Source organism: Passer domesticus, chromosome 5 (genome assembly GCF_036417665.1).
Source record: "Passer domesticus isolate bPasDom1 chromosome 5, bPasDom1.hap1, whole genome shotgun sequence".
NCBI lineage: Eukaryota > Metazoa > Chordata > Aves > Passeriformes > Passeridae > Passer > Passer domesticus.
Window position 1 is genome coordinate 27,516,956 of NC_087478.1, and position 23,405 is coordinate 27,540,360.

General features: G+C 35.1%; 1 protein-coding gene across 1 annotated transcript in view; it reads right to left on the reverse strand.

Moving 5' to 3' along the window:
• Positions 1-470: 470 nt before the first annotated feature.
• Positions 471-23,405, reverse strand: part of GXYLT1 (glucoside xylosyltransferase 1) — a 29,924-nt gene continuing 6,989 nt past the window's right edge. The window contains exons 2-8 of the mRNA XM_064422460.1: positions 22,287-22,379; positions 14,672-14,846; positions 13,066-13,191; positions 12,003-12,254; positions 5,779-5,902; positions 5,310-5,482; positions 471-3,256 (exon numbers count right to left, since the gene is read on the reverse strand). Of these exons, the coding sequence (XP_064278530.1) occupies positions 3,095-3,256; positions 5,310-5,482; positions 5,779-5,902; positions 12,003-12,254; positions 13,066-13,191; positions 14,672-14,846; positions 22,287-22,379 (1,105 nt within the window). The 3' untranslated portion in view covers positions 471-3,094. The remainder of the gene's footprint in view (positions 3,257-5,309; positions 5,483-5,778; positions 5,903-12,002; positions 12,255-13,065; positions 13,192-14,671; positions 14,847-22,286; positions 22,380-23,405) is intronic.

Below are 23,405 nucleotides of genomic sequence, written 5' to 3' on the forward strand. Positions count from 1 at the left end.
TTTTGCCAGAAGTTTACAACTTGAACAAATTTAGGTCAAAACCAGCACAAGGCAACTCCATACTCTTTTAAAATATTATTAAAAAAATAATAACAAAAATGTTTTTCCCCCCTCTAAACTTGTTTTCTTAATCATTCTAAGCTTAAATCAAAAGGTTACCAAAACCAATGCAATTGGTATTAAAAATCACCACAGAATAATTTTGGCAAAACTACAAACAACTGGACAGACATGTTCATAAGGCTTATGCAGCCTTAGTAACTGGCAGTGGCAAAGCACCACATGCAAGGATGTTCCAGTCCCATGAAAGGATAGCTTGCTTTTCATACTGTCTGCAATGAGTGACAGAAATTCATCCAGATAAGATAACATCTTCACACAGATTTCTTTACCATGACACTGTGATCCCTTTAGAAGAGACAGAATAATGTACCATGACATAGAGACTAATCAAGCATGAGGAAAACAGATTTATCTTCAAACTGAATGTACATTTCCCAATGTTTGCATTTTTCTATCAAACTTTACATTTTATAATAACTTTATAACAAATAAATCATTAAAAATTTGATTCCTAACAGTCTGTAATTTGTTAGTACTCACTGTGTTTGTAGAAAAAGCAATGTTTGTAAAACTAGAGAACAATAAGAATTCCCAAGCTAGATGTAAGCTCTACACTTCTAAGCATCTAACCTTACAAATCAGGTACCCAAATGTTTGGGAGCATAACTGGTTTCTCTCATGTTATCTGGATTTCCAGTCTTTTTAGTGTCTCTAAATGTTTCCCTTACATACCAGATCCGGGTTTTTGTTTGTAAAGGGAGGTTGTTTTCCTAAATTTAAAACATAGGGAATAGAGAACTAAAAATGTATTTGAAACAGACAAATACTGCACAATTACTTAACACAAGCCTCTTGCTTTTTCTAAAGTGTTCATGAGTGTTACCTGGAGGTGAATGGAGATAAGCAGTTTTCATTTCTATTCAAAAAATTAATCTAAACCTATGGCATAAGGCCATATTCTGCTATTTGTAATATGCTAAGTAAACATTTCTAGTTATAAGCTAGAAAGAATTAATTCAAAGAAAGAGTTTTTGTGCTAAAATAAGCATCAATATTAATTCTTCTTGCTCTACTCCCCCATAAAATTTGAAATTTAAGTGGAAAGATTGCTGCTAAGGTCCACATTTTTTTCTTAAATGGTCCATTGGGTTTTAAGAGTATCTTGACATGTCTACAACACACTAAAAACAAATTCAAAGCTGAAAGTTTCTACAAAGACAAACACAAAAACAACTCGAAAGATTTTTTTAAATACAAACACATAGTACAAGTAAAAAGAAAAGCTGAAGACAAATTGATACAAAAATCAGTATTTATGTAAAAAAATAATGCACTGCATATTGTAAAATCAGTCAGTTACAGTATTCACCTTCACAGAGATTTCTACATTTTCAGGCTTCAAAAGGTTACACAGCAAGGAGAAGAGATCTACATGAGAGGCAGACTGCTTCCTAGATTCCATCCCAAAAATTTATACCCTGAGCCTGCAGGGAAATTAGAAGCAGGATACAAACTCTGCTGACAGTGGAGTGTGTTCTTGTACTGCTAAAGCATTTGTCCAGCTCACGTGGATCTGGAAGTCAAAGCCAGTCTATATTTGACAAGGAAACAGGTACAAAAATTAAGCTTTTAAAATGGGGTTGGGATGAAGGTGCAAGTCAGTGAGTGGATTCTCCATGTTCACCACACAGGAACTGTCCTGGAATCCAAAAGCTCACTTTATGAAGACTTCATCTCACTTAGACAGGTTATCTAAGTTCATATATGCTTTACAAATACATTTCATACCATGCAAGTTTAAATATTTTACTGTAACACTAGAATTCAGCCCTTTTCTTCATGGTTTCCTCTGGAGAAAAAGTTTTTATTACTTAAACAGAAGCTTTTCTTTTTTTCATTAAGATAATTGGAGGAAATCTAATCCTTTCCTGTTACAAATCAATATCACCCTATCGACAGTAATGCATTCATGTAGTTGAGGGTCTACCCCAAAACTATTTTAAAGCCATTTATTAAAAAAAGGTATTATAACAGGAAATATTCTCTAAAAAAAACCCCACCTACTACACAGTCTGAATATCAGAACTCTTACTACAGTCTTCACTTTTAGGTACTACACACTCTCTAACAATCATCAGGTAATAATTCCTAGTATGGAAATACAACAGCAACACCTTTCCACCACTGGGCTTTTTTTCTATTTTCAAAATGCCCTATACTATAAAGCTGCAAAACCATGAATTTTTTAAAGTGTTGTAAGACAAGCAACTTCAAACTGGATTTTTACTTAAAACACCCTCAGTTCTGCTCTACCTTTTGGTGCTAATGGCTCTACAATGTTGAAACAAATTATTTTTAATATAAAGTCTCTGTATTTACTAACAGAGAAAGCTAGTATCACATACTAGTCATTAATTTCTCAGAAAATCATATTTATAGTGTGCAGTTTACATCTGAGATAAACGAAACAAGATTGTCAAAACAGTACTTCAACATGTAAGAGATGAACATATAAAGGCACATACAGATTGTCAATGATTAAAACACATTTCTTTGACAAGAGAGTATTTTCTGCACTTGTAAACAACTTTGTTTACATAAAGGCTCACACCTTTAAAGTGAGGTTAGTGCTGCTGACTCAGTTATTGCTACATTCACAGTTTAATAGAATTTTAGACAATATATGAGGTACACTCCCAAACAGAGCCATCTTCATTTCTTCCTTGTTCATTTATCATTAGATAACTGAATTATGCAGACTAAAATTACTGACCATAGAAGCCAGTAACACCCAAATCATCAGATATGAGACAAACATTAGCACTGATTAAACTTCAAAAAACCAGAAAGTCACCATTGCAGAAAAAAGTTCTTGCTCTTCATTACATGAATATTTACTTCATTTTTATGTATGCTAGTAAACTTTTTTTCTGGGCACATTAAAAGCCCATTCAAGCTGTAATAGAATTCTTGCACCTTTTGACCAGCTATGTTAATTCAGTCTCTTGATGTAATAGCTAGGTGTCAAAAATCACCTTCCCTTTGATCTTCTGGCATACAAGTCTCTTATGCTTTTTGTTAGCTGCTTTATGAATACTTTGTATACTCTTCCACAGTATGTGTGCGTGGTTTTCTGTAATTCCCGTTCTAGGGGCTGCAGCAGCGAATGAACCAGGTCATCTCCAAATGAATACTGTAAAGAGGTTAAGAAAATTCAAGGTTAATATGGAAGATTGTCATTACACAGAGGTATTAAGAGTTTTATAAAAATTATTTTCAGCATCATATTTGATGCCTATAGGTTTATTAAATGTTTTCAAGAACTCATGACTGCTTCTCAATGCAATAATTTAAAAACACCTCTAAATTACAGAAGTATGCTCTCATGCTTTCAGTAAACCTAAGAACGATTTTTTATGCTAAGCAAATGAACGTATTCAGACAGGCAAGGAGGAAATTTTTAAAATTACCTTACCCAATTAAAAATTTACAACTCAAATGATTTCTGGATATTTTTTTGTTGTAACTTGTCCCAAATGACATATAACCTTTAAGTAATACAAGTCTTATCAAATTATAATGAAACAGCAGTATAAAAAGTGGTACTGAAGTTTCATTAAATTGAATGATGGTCAAACACATACCATGCTTAACATGAAATAAAGTTACTATTAGCTCAACACTGCAATAATTTTTACAAACAAATGCTAAGTTAAAACAGCATTTTGAAGTAACATAATTTTGTTCATCTTATTACCATTGAATCAGTAGCGGTTTACGTACTTTCTCTGACACATCCACATACAAAATGGGAACATAAATAAAAGGAAATAATTTTTTCTTCTATTTTTGACAATGCTCAAAGGAAACAAAGAAATAATATTTTTATGGAAATACAATTACTTTCTCTGCAATGTATTCTCAGACCCCCAAAAGTACTTTTCTTCATTTTTATACCTATATGACAATGTGTAATAAAGCAACATTAAAATATACTCTTGATTTTTGTAGGTTATACACACACAGTAGCCTCCTACATTAAAATGTGCATCAGTGCTAAGTTTTACAGCTCTTCAGTGAGTATACTGATGTAATGATAAATGGTTCATTAGATGACTTATTGGCAGAATGAAAATAAAGTCATTGTGCTTAGTATTTAAAGGAACAGCAACATAATACACTGAATTTCTGGAAAAGGTCAAAACATAGTATATAAAAAAAATTTTTACAATCCAAATCTATATACAATTAGGTATTAAAGTGCTGCATACAAACTTTGGGAACAAGAGACTTTTTTCTGCACTTTAAAATCTCCAAAAGAATGAAGCTTCTGGTGATGGCTCATTCAGCCTGGAGACAGAGATTGTCCTCTCTACTCTGCACTGGTGTGGCCTCACCTTGAGTAAGCAGTGCGTGCACTTTCAGTCACAACACAAGAAGGATATAAAGCTCCAAGGGATATAAAGGTCCAAAGGAGGACCACAAAGATGGTGAAGGGCCTCAGGGGAAAGCGTGTGAGGAGTGGCTGAGGGCACTTGGTCTCTTCAGCCTGGAGGAGACTGACGGGAGACTTCACTGCACTTAAAATTTCCTTGTTAGGGGAAGAGGAGGGGCAGGCACTGATCTCTGCTCTGTGGTGACAGCGACAGGACCTGAGGGAATGGCCTGAAGTTGTGTCAGGGAAGGTTTAGGTTGGATATTCGGAAAAGAGTCCAGAAGAGGGTGGTTGGGCACTGGAACAGGTTCTCCAGGGAAGTGGTCACAGCATGAAGCCTGCACCGTGCAAGAAGTCTTCGGACAATGGTCTCAGGTGTATGGTGTGACTCTCAGGGATGGCCCTGTGCAGGGCCAGGTACTTGGATTTCAGTGATAGTTGTCGGCCCCTTCCTAGTCAGATGTTCTAAGATGCCCAAATACTCATGGAAATAATTCACTAGGTGATTTATTAAATAAATGATAATAAAGCCCTTTAAATAAACACTGACAACTACAGGCATAGTTCTAGAATTCTAACCTAGATACAGTCTACACTCTCTATCAAAAGATGCTCATCAAAACAGGAATATACTGGAACTCGATCCAAACAATAAAAGATAAAAAAGTGGTAAAACACTTGACATTACTTAAAAGTGAAAAATACTACTTTGTTGCAATCTAGGTGAATATCAACATGCCTACAAAACACATGTATTACTATAGATAAACATACACGAAAGAATAACAAGTACAATGCAAAAATCACTTACATTTTTTATCGCTTCATAGACAGCTCTAAAAGTTGGTTGTTTATCATCGTGGTAAACACCTCTATTTCCATGAAGAATAAATATACCTTCTTCTTCAGCTGCCTTACAATTGCTTCCATAGATACAGTGGTCAGGCCGGTAATTCCATTGGCAAGGAAAGACATAAAGACTTTCTGTGTAGAAAATGAGAACTCTGGGTTAAGTATCAAAATTGTTTCAGGATATTTTCTTTATTTATTTAGGACAGCTTTATAAATTTCTGAACAGTTGTTTTGAAATCTAACAGTTAATTACACTCTAGCAAGCTCCAGCACTGTCTCAAATGCTTTCAGAAGTGAATAGTCCCTTGAAGGCTTTGACCCAAAAGCCTGCTTATTGAATATTTTCCTAGATTTTTTTCCTGGATATTTTTTTTTTCCATGGAAAAGATAATTTCACATTGTTAGGCTGAAAATCAATGTGGATTTACCTGGATTGTGAAAAAACATAATGTTCAATAGATCCTGATCACCCCATGTTATGTTCAGCTTGTATTTCTTCAGTAGTGGCATCAGAATTTCTCCCCATTGTAACCGGACTGGTGTCATATCATTCTGTTAAACAGAACAAAGCAAAACAACACACATTCAGGACAGTTCTACCTGCAGGGAAGGAAATGCCTTACAGAATCGCAGTAGCTTGCACTGCAAAGATACAAATCTCAAATGTACAGATAACTTCATCCTTTTAAACCAACAAGCCCATCTAAGGAAACTCGTTATTGACATTTCCAATATGCTTTATTTCTCAATGATCAACTTCCAAAAAAATTTCCCTCTAACATCTTAACCCAGAATTCTAAGTATAAAAACTTAGAATTTGTTTTCTTGTAAAAACTTGTACTGCTGTATAAAAACTCCCTAAGCAAGGGAGTTTTTATACAGCAGTAGGATCCAATACCAAAACCGCATTTAAGTCATGCAGCAAATAGATGGGGGGTATTTCAATATCCACATATCATGCAATTTCTCTATTTATCACAGAGTTATATACACAGGTTCTAACAATAACTGCAAAAATTTGAACCAGTTCAATATAAAATTAATTATTAAATAGTTCTGAACACACAGAAAAAAATACTGGCTACAAAGTAGTCTACAAAATTCAGAAATCTTTCAAGGTTTTCAGAAGTATTTTCATCAAGTTGAACTTATTTTTTTAATTACTGAACTTGAATTTCCTCATCAACAGGACAACTTTTCAGTAGCAGAAGTCAGTAAGAACCAAAAAAAACAGCTGATACCAAATTCCCGAATTCTTGATTTAGCAGAATCACTTCAAAAGAAAAGGAGTTCTTCTAAGGTTCTGGTTGAGGAGCAAACTGGCCTACATTGAATTCCACGTTAACAAAGGGATTCAAATCTGCAGTTTAAATGGTTACATATTCTAAAGCTAATCTAATCTCTTTACACCCTATTTAACTCAACTAGAACAGAACAGGAGCAAGGCTGCTCACTTTGTACTCTGTACTTCACAGTTTTGAGAGTGTGGATGCAATAGCAGTAAGTCCCATAGAGAGAAAACTCCTGAACAAGTACAAGCATTGGACCCTTGCTTCTTTTTAAGCAAGTTGCCAAAAGAAAAATTATATTAGAACTCCAGAAGAGTTTCAGATTTGCATACAGGAATATCACATTAAGAGATTACCAGGAGCAAAATACTCAGTTTGAGATTTACAGAATCAAAGACTTCTTTCTCTGAGCTTTACACTGACAAACTAGAAAGTGCATAAAATTGCAGTTCAGTTTTTACTCTTCCCTCAGATCATTTCAGCCATGAAATATGAAGGGCTTTCAGAACTGAAGACTAAACCAAGAAATACTACAAGATTTCAGACAAGAATTAATACAAAAAAAAGATCTATGCCTTGTATTATGCAAGAAGCCAAACAGAATATTACAGTCTCTCCTCTCCTAAAAAATTTATGATTATGACTGCCTGCAAGTAAGTATTCAATGAGTGCAGGCGTAAGAAATGCACAAGAAAATTCTTCACTAGTAAGAATTGTCATTAGATTCAATATCATTAAATTCAATTGTCATTAGATTCAATCAATTAAAAGTGATTAAATTAAGTAAAACACAGGCTTTAACACTAAGCTAAATCCTTCCAAAAAAGCAAATAAATAAGACTGAATCACACTAAGTAAATTTAAAATTTAATGATCTGAAATTTGCAATTCCCAGAATACTGACCTAAGGTTTAAGTTTAGGCAAAATGCTAAGAATTAAAAACAGAATTTAATTAGCTCAATCATACCAGGCAAATCATGGTAAGATAATATACAGCAACAAATACAGTATTAGAGCAACACATAGAAAGAGAAGTTTAAATTGTTAAAGTCATTATTTAATAGAATTTTCTTTTCATTTGTAGAGTTTTAAGAGCAGAGAAATCCAGAGGATATCCCAAGACGATGGAAAGCAGATAAGAACATGAATCACATAGCCAGATGTCTAGAAGCACTACTACTTGACAAATAGTGCTGTCAGATTTAAGAACTGGAAACTGTAATATTTCCATAACCTTTGCATAAATAGAAAATAGCTATATATTAATAAAATGGCAGTGATATATAATGACATCTGTGTAGGAGCAAGAGAAACTGCTTGAATAATTACTTGTTTTCCTTCTTTAAAATATTCCACTGTAAAGTGAAACAGCCTGAGAAGTAGGATTCTGATAGAATTGCATTGCAGAAGTTACTCAAGTAAAAAAACTCAAAGAAAAAATGCTACATTAATTTGAAAATGTCCAGAATATAAACCTTCTCTCCAGTATTCCACAACATGCAAAGAATGTTTACTATTTGAGAAAAAAAACCTCAAATGATAGTAGGCATTTCTGTGATGACATCCAACTGATGCAGACAGGTTCTAAAGAACTCTCAAAATTCTAGTTTATTTGAGCAGAAGAAAATATATGGAGGAACATTAAAGTATTTTCTGACATTTTTGGTTGGGCTTTCATTTATTTGTTTAGCTTGGTCATTACTCATTTCTGTACCAGAAAACTTCTGCCTAGCCAAAGCTGAAGCCAGACTTACAAAAGCTGTCACATTTAGCCTTTATTTTTTTTTAAATTCTAAGAAAATATAAAGCTGAGGAAAAATTCTCAAATCACACAGCAATATCTAAACAAACTGCAGCTGCATCCCACAAACAGCTGACCAATTTAAATTTCCTTAATGCCAAGAGAGAGCCAGCCCTCTGCCTTCTGTTTACATGATTCTACCCTGTTCTTACACTAACAATGTAGTGCCAACACTTACTGCATATTTACGTAAGCTGATATACTTCAATAACCCAGCAGAAGGATTTCCTTTTTCTACTGTCATCAAATTTAATTGAATCACAGAAAGGACCAAACACCAAAGGCTACAACCAAGTAAATAAGAAAAGTAGGGAAAAGCAGCTGGTAAGAGACAGGAACCTTCATTTTAGAAGCAATTTGGTTTTGTGTACGTTCACCATACTTCTTGGAACTACAGCCCTAAGCAACAATGAATGATAAAAAAAAAGTTACAATGGTTTAGGTCACAGAAGCTCTCTGAACTTTCTTTTTTTTTTCAAAGCATACCCGTGAATCTCTACTTTGCACTGTTAATTAATCTGAAGTTAATTTATTTGGGGCTTGTTTGATTTTTCTAAGTGCTTGTTCCCTTCCTTGACTGCCTGCATCTCAGGCATCAATAACCTTCTCAATAAATGTGATAGAAGTCATTCCTCTCTATTCACATTGCCACATTGGTCTTTTTGTTTGAAAGCACCGTATCTGTAGCATTTGCTATATCTCTTTAAAAAAATATCTACATCTATATGTATACAAACACAAAAAATGTCATCTACTATTACTGCATCAATATCCTAAACAGTCTTGAATGCTTTACATTCCCATTTTCTAACTACTGCTTAGCAGAGACAACATGTAGGCACCAACCATCGGAAGCTTTATTATGAATTCTAGTGTCATGTGCAGTTACGCAGTGTAATGAACACACCATATTCGGTAACACGTCTGTGCATGCACATCTATCTGTATACAAGCATAGACATGTGTGCATTTAGTGCATGTATTTGTGCTGTACACACACACAGAGACTCCACACACAAGACAAATAAGACAGGACCAGAAGGAACAACATCCATTAGGCACCACCGACAGCCAAGGAGCTGGGATGCTTGTCTGAAATGGCCTGATCTGACACTCCTGAGAAGACTGAGGAGGCTCAAACAGGTAAGTGGATAAAAGATTACTTACTCCTGGAGCAGTACATGGAACTACAGCTTATTGCTACCCAGATGAACATTATAACCATTGGCTAAAGTCTCTGGTTCTATTTTTTATTTATCCATCTTCTGGATCCTCCTGACTCTTAAAAATCAATGTGACAACAGAAGAAAGACACTTAAAGGCCTCAAGCGGCTCAGCTTGTAATTTGGGCTACAACAGACAAAGAACCCACAGTTTTAAATCCATAGCACTGCAGGAATATCCCGATCCAAAACTTTCACTTCAGATAAATGCTCTAGCACTACAGTATCATGCAAAAAGGTCTACAGGTATTTTTAAAAAGATAAAAAAATTCCCAGCACTTATATACTCCTTGAAGAATTTGTTGAGCCTCCTGAAAGAATATAAACAAATTCACACCTTCCCTTAAGACAAGGAAGCATTTTCTAGTCCTACTGTATTTCACTGGAATAGTTAGTGGGACACAACATGGAACTGTTACTGTAAGGTCCAAAAGCATCTGCAGTGTCACTGGCAAGGGTATTAGGACAGTCCCTACCCCTGAATTTGGCCTACCTCTTTTCCCAAGGTTTGAGAATAGTCGTTCCTTTGCTAACAGTCACAAGCAAAAATCATACACTCTCAGGCCCACTGTGTATAGACTCAGCTACACTAAATCCTTTTCGAAGTTTTGCTTTGATGTCTGCAACTTTTCCTATTGACCAATTCTCTTCATAATAAGGCATTCAAGGAACCTGAAGATGCAAACAGTCTCTGCAAGTTTCCATGAACAGTAGGTTTTGTAATAAAGCGTGTGTGTCTTTGGGCACTGTGATACCTGGCAAGCTTGTGGGACCACACTCTAGGTACTGGGGCAGAATAACCTAAATGGTTCCCCTGCTCAGTGCTCTCTTAGCCCAGATCTCATAGAATCACAGAACAAATATTTTAGCCCTCTAGAACCAAGGGAAAGTGTAGTGTTTTATTTTGAATTTCAAAATATTCATGAATTATTTAACTTAATTAAATCTTATATTTTAAATATATATATACATTTAAATTTGAAGAAAACACCAGTTTTAGGTGTTAAGGAGAAAGGACTTCATGTTGTCCTCTAGAAAACTACAGTTCATTTTATGGATAATTTCAGTATCCTACATAATCTGTATGCTTTTGACAAGGTGAACTCAAATTTTACCAAAAATACATTAAGTTTCCAATTATTTGACAACCTCAGTTGTACTGAGAAGCCAAACCAGAATTCTGGCACAGTGTGAATAAAAGACCAAATTTATCTTAGTGTTTACCGTACTGAAAATAAATCACTATACAGAAATGCACTATCAGAGCTTAAGATATATGTAGCTTTCAATCCCATGTTTTTCTCTTCACACTTTTCAGTCTTTTCGTTTCTCCATATGCTATAATCAGTAAAATAAAGTAGACAATGCAAGATTTCACTGATGGTACATATATATTTATCACGATAAGAGATAAATCTCTTTCTTGGAGAAACTGCAGCCATACACTACAGCTACTAAAACTTTCTACTTTTAACTACAACTGAGATAATCCATTCTCCATTTCTCTTAAATTCTCTGAATTTCCTTCAAGAAAAATACATAGCAAGAATGCTAGGATGAAAGCTGCTTATTAGACTGGAAATGGGGGAGAATTAATGTCTTCTGCAAATATATATTGCTTCTCTTATGGATGCATCTTCCATAAGTTTTTCACTGCATGATTATTCTTCCCTAATCAAACTTCTCTTAAACAGAGATGTACTTTCCCCCAAGCATAATCACACAACTCTGCTTTTGAACTTGTTTCAAGTACATAAGAAAAAACTTCAAGTCTGAGAAGCAATGACTATTTCTACTGCTGTGTGCATTGCTTCCATGCATGTAGTAGTAGCTACTTTCATGAAAAACTTCTTTGTCTACAAAAACTAGGACTTCAAAGCAAATTAAAAAATACTTAGGGTGATAATCACCTGGCTACAATGTAAAAGATCAAAATTTGGAAAGCTTAGTTTTCAACAACTTACTAAATGTTTTAGCACCACCTTCTGGTCATACACCTACACACATTTTACAAGTTTGCAATAACTGCTTTTCTGGGATGACTGTAGTGAAGAAATAATGTGTGCATATCTATTGGCAAATGTAATTTACAGCAAACTGTATCAAGTCAAAGGATCTTTCAAAACTAAGAAAAAATAAATCAGTCAAGAACACTTGAAATTCAAGTCTTACAGTGAATGACATTTAAAAAATAGATACTGCTTTAAACACAGTGTACTTTCAGAGCACTATTACAATTACAGAAAAAAACATTTTGAAAAATATATATGAATATGAAACAGAAATAGAATTAAAATATTGAAATCCATCAAAAATGCGATTGTGGCAACACACATACCTTGAAATATTTCCTTCTGATACGTGTCATATTCATTAGCATGACTCCAGAATTAATTCCAGTTACTCCATAATAGGGATGTCTAGCAAATCGATTATACCACCCAATACGAGGCTCTTCATGTTCTGGTGCCATTGCAGCAATTTGTGTGGAGTTGAACTTTCCCAGAAAAGACCAAATATCATCAACAGGCCTCAAAAACAAGATGTCGGTATCAACATACAGTAGTGAATCCACATTTTTGAGGATTAACTGTGAGGGAAAGAAATTTAAAACCAAAATTTTAAGTTTTATTGAACTTCCCTTAATAAAACACAAGAAAGTTAAACAAATTTTTGTCATAGGCAAATAAATTCACTTTACAATGACAGTTTGCAATCAATAAATTTGTCATCATTCCTTTTCCTCACATTTTTAAGAATTTCTGTAGAGGGAAATAATTTTCAGATAGAACAGCATTGCAAAGGCACTCATTTTACATGTTATATGTCAGGGCTCCTTAGGAGTAGGGGAAGGCCAGGTTTTACCCTAACAGGAGCTCCTCTCTGGCTCCTGCTCCCTCGCTTTCCCATGCAGCTGATCAAACAAGTGTCAAGAGCTCACCTTTGGGAGATAGCTGCCATGGCTCTCATTCCCCAAGCCTGAAGTATGTCCTCTGAACATATGCTTAGATGAGCATATGCACAAAACAGTGGCAACAAGAGCCCATTCCTTGTCTCCTTTCTCTAGCACTTCCCAGACCCAAGCATACAGGAGACTTTCCAATGGAATAAGGAGATGAGGTGTGATAAATCCATCTCACCTTCAAGATGACAACATGACCTACACCTCTTTCTGAGGATACTGTGCCATAATGCATCAAGTGAGAAAAGGAATTTTATGCCATAGGGTACTAGTGCCACAGAAAAACATTAAATTCAGAGGGCTTTTTTGGATGCCAAAAAAGCAACTTTAAGGAGTAGTAGTAGTTCTTAATTTAAAACCAAACAGAAATCAGAATAACAAGGACAGTTTGATGCTTCATAAACAGACTTCTGGATTGTCCTACTACAAAGTAACTTACTGGCAAAAATAGTCTTTGTGAAGCACATGGTTTAAATAATTTCTTCCATTCTGCTGCACTCTCAGATGGAAATGTTATTGGATATAATGTGTAATTAACTTTTCCTTCATAGGGAAATTCTTCAAGCTATGTGAAAATAAGAAATCACAAAAATTACTTCAATTCTATTACCAAAACAGAAAAAAAAAAATCAATTCGCAATTCAAATTTATACTTTGAACACAAGTGCAATGCTTCTTTTCCATAACAGAAATCCAAGAATTTGTCAGCTAATCAAAACACTTGAACAAAAAGTGGCACCTGCAAGCCACTATGAAGAAAACACATCATATCAGATCTCATGCAAAAGGAAGAGGAAGCAAAACAAGTATTTACAAGAAATAAGTATATTAATTAAAAACCCTCTTAACTAGTTACCACAGAACAAATAGCAATGAAATATTTCCAAATTTAATCTTACTCCATTTTTACCACAGCTACTGTTTACATAACAGTGTATATAAATTAGCATGTGCAACATACTAATGTCACAGTTAATATGACATTTTGAGCATGAAAACAGTCAAACCCTCCAGTTATAGCTTCATCAGCTTCTAAAGCTGCTACTCCAGTCATAATGTAATTTTCATTAACTGAAATTTACTAAAACTAGACATAACTGTATCCACCATATTAAAAAACTGGTGTTTCACTTTCTCTTAACAGTATAAGACTGACCCATGCTGTAAGCACAGAGACAAAAAAAGGACAGATTTAACATTTTTTCTTGTAAAGCCAACTCTAAATAAGCTCACACAAGATAACTGGTTTGTGTTCAGAACATCAGGTTTGTATTTAACAGATTCAAGATTACAAATCAGAAAGTTTTGGTCTGTCTCTAGGAGAAACTCTGGTATCAGCAGCTGGCATTCTCACACATGAAAAGATTTCAAAGATCCCCATCCAACACTATGAATACCTTATTACCTTAGACTCCTGCATTTCTGCCTCTATCAAACAAGCAGAATTGCTGTATATTGTGCTACAAATTGTGCTACAATTTGATTGAATACATTTTTGAATACTTACTATGTCTTTGAAACTCTCATGCAACTGGTCCTCAGCAAAAATATGAAAATGGAGAGGTTTGATGCTGAAAATAATGGCTGATCTCAACATAGTAACAGTCTCCTCCAGTCTTTCACCACAGGCCACCACTGCTAGATGCATTTTCTCAGAAGGATGTGTTTTCATATAATCATATCTGATACAAAAATATTTTTTCATTTGACATTATTTTTAGCACAGGCTTAAAGAAAAACTCTACTAATTACTGCAGCAAGAAATTAACAAAATACCCTTTACCATACTTAAACCAGCAAAGTATAACCAACAGAACATGCTCATATGTATGCTTCCATTTAACCTGAACCTCCACCACCCCAGCCTACAAGGTAAAAAAAAAAGGTCTGGAAGGTCTATACACAAACATTTATTTTTTATAATCTTACTATTCATTACTAGCAAGGAAATTCATCAAAACAGCTATGCTAAAAGAAAGACTACATGAAGCTACATCAAAATGTCAAAGGCTGACAGTACATTAAGTCTATACATCCCCTTTTACTATGTCTTTGAAACTCTCATGCAACTGGTCCTCAGCAAAAATATGAAAATGGAGAGGTTTGATGCTGAAAATAATGGCTGATCTCAACATAGTAACAGTCTCCTCCAGTCTTTCACCACAGGCCACCACTGCTAGATGCATTTTCTCAGAAGGATGTGTTTTCATATAATCATATCTGATACAAAAATATTTTTTCATTTGACATTATTTTTAGCACAGGCTTAAAGAAAAACTCTACTAATTACTGCAGCAAGAAATTAACAAAATACCCTTTACCATACTTAAACCAGCAAAGTATAACCAACAGAACATGCTCATATGTATGCTTCCATTTAACCTGAACCTCCACCACCCCAGCCTACAAGGTAAAAAAAAAAGGTCTGGAAGGTCTATACACAAACATTTATTTTTTATAATCTTACTATTCATTACTAGCAAGGAAATTCATCAAAACAGCTATGCTAAAAGAAAGACTACATGAAGCTACATCAAAATGTCAAAGGCTGACAGTACATTAAGTCTATACATCCCCTTTCCCTGAACTAAATACAGACATAGGGAAAAAAATACAAATACAGCAGAGGTGAACACAACAACAAAAGTGAGATAACACCAACTTTCAAGAAGTTTCGTTAAGGACATTTTTGACTGATCTAGGTTTTGTTCATTTTCTGCTCCACTACGTCGTTTTTTGTCAAACACACCCTTCAGCCCAAGCACTGACAAAATACAGAAAGCTTTCTCCTGTCCTTCCATCTTGGAGGAGTACAACGTGGGCTGGATGAGGGGGGAAACCAACAGCTCAGATGGCCGTGTGGGATGCCTGGCGCTCCCAGTGGTTCTGGGAAAGCCCTCAGGTACACTGACCACACACACTGTCCATGGCCTTGAGGCAAATCATTGCAAGGAGTGGGGACTGGGAATCCTTTATTCCTGAAGACGCCTGAGCAACAGTTATCGTGAAATGGGCCTGGAATGTATTATATACAGGGCACATTTTAAAGTTCTTTCACTACTTCAATATAATAAACTAAAATTGTCATCAGACAAATACCATTAGCTGGGTGGCAAACAAGTTTGGTATACCAAAAATCTCCTGGATTTCATACATTTAGAAAGAAAAGCTATCAGAAAAGGTTTCAAAGCTTTTAAACACACATCAACTCAAATCCCATGTGGAAAACAATATTATGCACAGCTGTTTGCACAGACTATGGGAGGAGGAGGCTAATAGAACCAAAAGTATCTGAAGATTTAAATTACAAGTTTAATGCCAAATTATGCACACAAAACCAATTCTGAAGTTAGAAAAGACTTTACCAAACCACTAACAATAGAGAAATGCTTGACAAATCACCCATTCTTAGAAACTTGTTGAAGAGAGACGCTTCAAAACAGAAATTACCAGATGTGACTCTCCACTCAATTTATGCAACCATGTAAATACAAACAAGTTTCCCTTTAAATCTGCAATAGATAATATGCAAATATGCCTCTTTTCTTTAAAGCACAGAAGACCTACACACAGAAGACCTACTTCCACAAGACAAACTATAAGCAAAGTTATCACTGTAAAACTACTGAATTTTAATGCCATAAATAATTACTACATTTAAAAAAACATTTCTGAGTTTTGAAAGAACTTAATGCCCTGGAACTAAAAAACCTCAATTTTTTTCAATAAAATTTTATAGATTAAGCAGCAAGTCTTAAGGTCTGGAGCATTATTAAAAATCACATGGAAAGACTTCACAGGTCAGATTTAGATCCAAAACAGGGCAACCTAAATGAAGATGCTCACCTCAACTGTGTCTGAAGTCTCACTAAAGCCAATAGAGATCTAGTGAGCAGGTTATGGAGTATAGAGAGTAATCTACCTTATTTCAAAGTAAACACATAAGGCTTGAATCAACTTTTTAACATAGGTATAGTGCCATTTGGTAAGTTCTACAATATCCCACTTGATCTCCAGATGCTAAAAAGACTGAGTATTTCAAAGATCATCTTGTGTCTACTAGTCCTAAAAAGATGTCTAGGATATCCAAGTGCTTCCCGATTAACACCAACAACTTACATCTCAGCAGCTAAATGGCTGGTCATCCTCTATGCCCTTTCTATTTTAGTGACTGTTTAAGACCTACCTGACATAGACACCAATATGCAGACATCTATATTCAGATTATTTAATCTGCAGATTGAAACTTTTTCTAGATCTTGAAGCAAAATTTGAAAATTAGTTCACACACTCACAATAAAAAAGAATTCTGAAATATAATCAAGACATGCCCCATTCAGACTTTTATACATAATGCTAATTTAAATATTACACCATGTAGTAGGTAGTAATGTAAAAACCACAATGCAAGCTGAATATGATGAGGGAAACCCAGAAATAAGTACACTGCTGCAGTGTGAACAAGCTGCAAGCAGCAGATTAGCCTCATCACTAATCCACTGAAAAGGGAATTACAATAATTAAGCCCTGAAATCATGAGAGCCTACAGTGATATTACAAGGTCATGTGATAAATAAGGGCAAAACCTACAAGCTGCATAGCTGAAAGCCAAGCTCCTAAACTACATGTAAAAAACAGCTTTCCATGAATGAAGTATGACAAAAATTATGCTGAAGAAACACTAAAATGCACTAAGATTCAAAGACTGTAGTTTATTATTTCTACATCTAGTGACCTCTGTCAATAAAAGAAGATTTTTAAGCTACACAACAAAAAACTGATTAAGTTATAACGCTGTTACAGTTACTCTGCTCACACAACTTCTTCTGTAACTTTCAGACTTATGAATTCAATATTTTTAAATCCGTGCTTAAAATTATTTCTTTAAATGCAAAAAAAAAAAATTAGAGCTAACAAAAACTGAGTTTCAGCTCATACCAAATGGGAAACAGCTGGCCTCAGATTCATAAATTCACAACATAAAGTTTTATCTCTGAAGCAGATGGAGCAAGAAGCCATTGGAAAGAACAGGCCACCATTCCCTCTGTGGACTATCCACTACAAAGGGCATGAGACATATTGGATCCTAGAAATGTATTCAGGCAGAAGGTAAGAGACTTCATGAAAAGACACCCTTTAGTGATTATAAGCTGCATTTGACTTCCCTGCATACTGACTATGGGGAACCACAGCCTGCCTTTCAGCAAGCAGGCCTCAGTGCTGCTCCTCTCCCTTTCATACACACCTCTGTCCACTCCCAGAGAGAAGTCCTATCCCCATCTTCATCCAGGAACACTGTTTACCAATAGCCCTCATTTTTCCTCTTCCTGATGTGAGAGGCAGTATGAAGTGTAAATTGTTCAGCAGAGCTTATCCGCTTGAGCTCTGCAGTCTCACCTTCAATGTGAACATATTCCACCCACAGAGCCAATTATGTTTTTCATTATTTGTTTCACTTCCTTCTTCAGTATTACGTCTACATGGCTTTAGTTTTTCCACTGATTTTTTTCCCAAATTTTCTGCCTTTAACTGCTCCCTTCTTTTCCCACCTCCGTAACCCTTCTCCCCATCTTTCTTCCACTGCACCTACCTCCCCAGAAGCCAAGGAAATGAAAACCGTGCTCATTTTGGTAACTGGTCTGTTATAACCAAGTGACACAACACCATTTGGCACTACTTTTTTTTTTTTAGCACATCAGTTTCTGAGTTGACAATGAGCAAAATAAAATTTATTCACAAGAACAGTGACTTGTCTGAACCTAAACAGGTTTCGTGTCAGGAATCACAGCTCTGATATGAACCTTTAGTGAAAGTCAAATACAGGTCCTCCAAGGGTTAAGATGCTTTCAGAAGTGAGGAGATACTTTCAAAAAACTTGTTGAGAAGCAGAAAAACACAAATGTAAATGTTTTTATATGCACATTTCTAATTAATAATAGCCTTATATTTTGGTGTGGGTGAACCTAGTGGAAAAGCTGGAAAAAAGCAACAATTGAGTGAAATACAAAATGTATTTTAGTAAGGATGCTGGATAGACTGATAAAGAAAACTTGACAGACCTAATTTCTAAAAAAAAAAAAAAAAAAAAAAAAAAAAATTCAATAATGTGTGAGTCCTGGCTACTGCAGAGAAAGAAAAACCTCTGGTAATTAAAATAGAAAAGAATGTGCCTGTAACCTAGTACAAGATACTGAGCAGGATGCCATGACAGGATGTGAGTATTTAGGAAGAAATAAGAGAAGTTCACTTTTGTGAGGATACTAATTACAGGAGGGTTAGGGACAGTAAAAATAAAATAAACACTTGAGACAAACCCCCACACATACTTCCATGAGTTTAGGAAACACATTTAAAACAATCCACTTTTGACAATGTGGGTAAAACCATGCATTTTAAAACATGCTACTAAGCAACAGCAAAATGCCAGGTATAAGCCTTGCCCTGAAGTATTTCTGTGCCAAGTGTAGACCTTCATTCTACACTGATTAATTCTGCTGCTAATAACCTCTGAGAGAGAAGAACATAGATGATATCCTCAGTGAATCTGCTATAACAAGGTTTTCCAGAGCCTGTCTGTCAAGACACTGCCTTATATTTAAAGATGTTTATCATGACATATTGTATATTAAATTAGCATTTCTAGGTCAATTACAACTACGAAGCTGTACTTTGATAGTAAGCTACAGAGGTATGTTTTGACAGGTTTTACTTTTTTACAACCTTCATGGCATCCCAGCTGCACTTCCTGGGGAAAAAAAAACCCAACACAAATTTTATTGGCACTAAAATACCCACTAGCTTCACAAAAAGCTTAGCTCTGTCCTTTAGACTCACACAAGGAACTGCAGTAGAGCTCACCTTTATTTGTATAAGGGTAATGTGGATTCTCACATAACACATGGAAATCACAGGTGAGAGGGTACCAAAACCTCAGGAATACCCTGTATACAGTTCCATGTAATTTGGTGTAACAGAAGTGGTTTTCATCATTAGCATAAAAATCATTACTTATATTCATTAAACTGTGCAGGGAAAGTATTTTCACATAATCAAACTGTATTATTTCAAAGCTGACACTACAATATACCTCAGAGAATCAAATGGCAGAGATGTAAGTACAATACAGATGGCTTACTTATTGCATCCTTTTTCCTTTTAATGCCCTGTTTGATCTAAATCAACCACTAAATCAAGAAGCCTAATCCAGCAGTCTTTAGTCACCAGAAAAACAAAGCAAATGGGCAGAGTAAAAAGGCAGCAAAGCTACACTGATTAAAATCCAGCTGTTAAATCACTCCCACACTTATTACAAGTAGGATCAAGGTAACTACAGACATTATCTGGATTTGAAAGTGATGAAAATTCTAGGTTTTATTTAACTTAATGTTCTACTACAGCACTGCATGCAAAACATGTCATAATCAAGAGCTTATGTTGTAAAAGTACACTAATGATACCACTGCATATGATGTCCAAATGTAATCTACTCAATGCCAACTCATTTAGTAGATTAGGTTTGAAGTTACAATACATGAGTAATTTTGAATTGACTATAAAAATAGAAGCCCCATTCTCCAATGAGCCTGCTAATTTAGAGAAATTCCTTTTTTCAGGACTATCAGAATTCATTTCAATATAACCACACCACATGAAGCTCAATATACCCAAAAATTTAAGTGAAACTTTCTACTTTAGCAGGCAACACAAGTTAAAACCCACTTAGCTGCAACATCCAACCACTGAAATCAGTCTGGTCAGACAGCCATAGTAATGACCCCTAAGAACTAAAAAAGCTAAGTGGAATTACCAGTTAGAAACAGAGAGATTACAAGCTTTTTTTCAACAAAAGTATTTAAAAATCCAAAAGCTCCCAGTGTTTTAAAAACTTAGTGGAAAATGGAAAGGAGATATTCTAACTCTGAGATAAATTAGAGCATCTCACTGAAGAATTCAACAAGCACTGAAGTCAGCACAACATTTGGGGATTAATTTAACAGTAAGATATTGATAAAACAATCCAGCTTAATGTGAAATGTTTCATCTGAACACGACACACCCTTTACTACTTTAAGCAGCTTTTTTTCTTTCAATTTCCAAATGTATAAACATGAAATTCTGCAAACATTAGGCGTTCACCATGAACCATGTTTCACCATGAAAGTGGACTCATCGAGTAAAGTCATAATCAATGCATACTTCAACAGAATTGTCTTCACATATGGAATTCTTAATAGATTAGTACAAGTTAGAGCTTAAGGTATGAGCAAATAAACTGCATGGGATTTGTCAATTTCTAGTTCCAAGATTCTACTTGTCTCAAGCCTGACAGAATATCCAGAAAGGAAGTTTTCTGCTATTTTTGTGCATTATTTTGTATTCCTCGACTTTTTCCTGCTTAGTGGGGTCAAAAGACATCAAGACCCTCTCCTGTCTCAACACTGGGCCAGTGTTAGACTCCTCCAGATGTCCAAGGATTAAATGAAACTTACAATCACATCCTGTCCCTCCACCTAGCGTAAGCTAAGCCCCTACACCAGCATTTCATTTACCCCACTGCACTAAACTTCATAAAGCTGAACTCCCAAACATAACCTATAAGGAAAAGAAGTTGTTACTGTCTGATCAGATAGCTAATTCTGCCTAACAAAGTCACGTGCATCCCTAAGGATTGACACAGTATGGATTCCTACCAATGGCAATGAGAAAAACTCAGCAGCCCCAAATTGCAGATGAAGTTCACTAACAGAATAAAAATCAATCTAAGTAACGTCCTTAAGGAATTTATTGACAACTGTTGAGCTTAAAAAGCACTGACAACACACAAGCAGAGAGGAATAACGGATCTAAAGCCCTTCCCACAATAATTTTCAAAAATTAGTAAGTCTTGTGAAGCTAAGCTTTTTTATTCCACTTTGCTTTCCCAGAAATATTCAAGCTTCATACTAACAGGAAAAGATAACCATATCAAAGGATGATCAGCAAAATTTTAAATGTAAGAAAAATTGACTTACAACTTTGGTTATATACTGAAGAGAATTATGCATGTCAGAAACTACCTAACAAGCAGCTTACTTATTTTCAATCTACCTGTGTAATGTGACAGCCCAAAACAGATCTGAGCCACCCTGTCAAAACATTTAAACTTATTGTTAAAGATGCAGCATTAAGGAGACAGTCTATTCTTTAACATACTAAATGTTAAAGGACATTCAAAATGGTCTCTTCAGTGCTTTTGGATGAAGTACCCTCCTTAAATTCTACAAAACATGTAACTTGAATTTAAAAAATCCACATGTACTTACTAAGCATATCGTTTTATTGCAAGTTATATCATAGGTATTAGTGTGCAGCAAATATTATTTCAGGAAAATAATTTATCATTAACTTTTCAGACTATACTCAGACAAGCTTTTAACAGATGTTAGCAAGTTTCTATTTAACAAAGCAATATAATTGAAATAATCTACTCTTGGTAGTAACACTTGAGTCTATAATTCCAGAACACAATGCAATGTGAAAAAAACCAGCTAAGGCAATATAAGCATGTGAAATGCATGTGAAGTAATCAAAATATTTTGTTTTGCCACCTTGCTAAAGAGCCAAAAAACATCAGCTACATCTGTCTGCAATCAAACAATAAAGTACTATTTAACATCCTACCTAAAAGCAGCTTCCCAAAAGCAGTTCATTCCACAAACATCAGAGGGCAGCATCCAATAGGAATTCCAGAAAGATACAGACAAATTCTTACACCTAACAGAATAAGACAAAAATAACCTATATAAATGTTACTGATTTTATGGCAAACTTAAACTGATAGTGTCCTCGCTCAAGCATAACTTTAACAGTTAATTAGTTGGCAGAAAACTGGCTATGTAATGCAACTTGAATAGAAAGGAGAAAGTATTAGAAGCCAATCAGAATTTTTAAAGGTAGAATGGTCCCATCCTTTAGCCTTTACTCTTCATATATTTTCAGAATGAGAAAAACAGAGGGGCTGAGATTTTTGAGGATCCTTCTATGTTCTAGGTTTAAATTAAGCCCATAGGTAATGAGTAACGAGTGAATGGCAACAGTTATTGCTAGAAAGAACTTCACCTTTTCAATACCTTTGTCTACTCAAAGCAGAAGAGCAACTGTAACTTTTCATTTTTGAGGTTACATTGTCCATTTAACACAATCCCTATTCAGCCATTACTCTAGTCAGTGCAAACATGCAAGTCGGATTTTTAATAAAAAACAGGACTTAGCAGCACCGAGGAATTCCATTGTTTCGTGACAAATGGTTAATGCAATACAGAAATTATCACAACATTTCACGAGTTTTCGTTCAACACACTAAAAGCAAGACTATTAATTTATTGACTTGTGCTACATTAACAGCTAAAAAAAAAGCAGAGTTTACTAGTTCACCATTACATTTCATGCAACAGCAGCATAGGAAATATTTTTAAATAGAAACAAAAGTGTGCATTTCAAAGGTTCTGGTGAGAACATCAACATCAAGAACTACAATCCGAAATGAGTAAGCAGAATATTGTAAAGGAAGAGATACTCTCTTGAGTGACCTTCTCTGCTCCCTGCCCTGGTGATACAAAGCCAATAGTGTTCATTCTCCTTTGAAAGTTAGTATCTGTGAATGAAAGACATGTCCAAGAAAACCGACACAAAAGCTGCTGATTTTCATCTGCACTATTTAAGGACTATAGCTCAGAACTCTACTGAAAGTTGGCTTTGCAAGTTTGAAATTAATCAGTACCATCCTGGTAGCAAAATCTG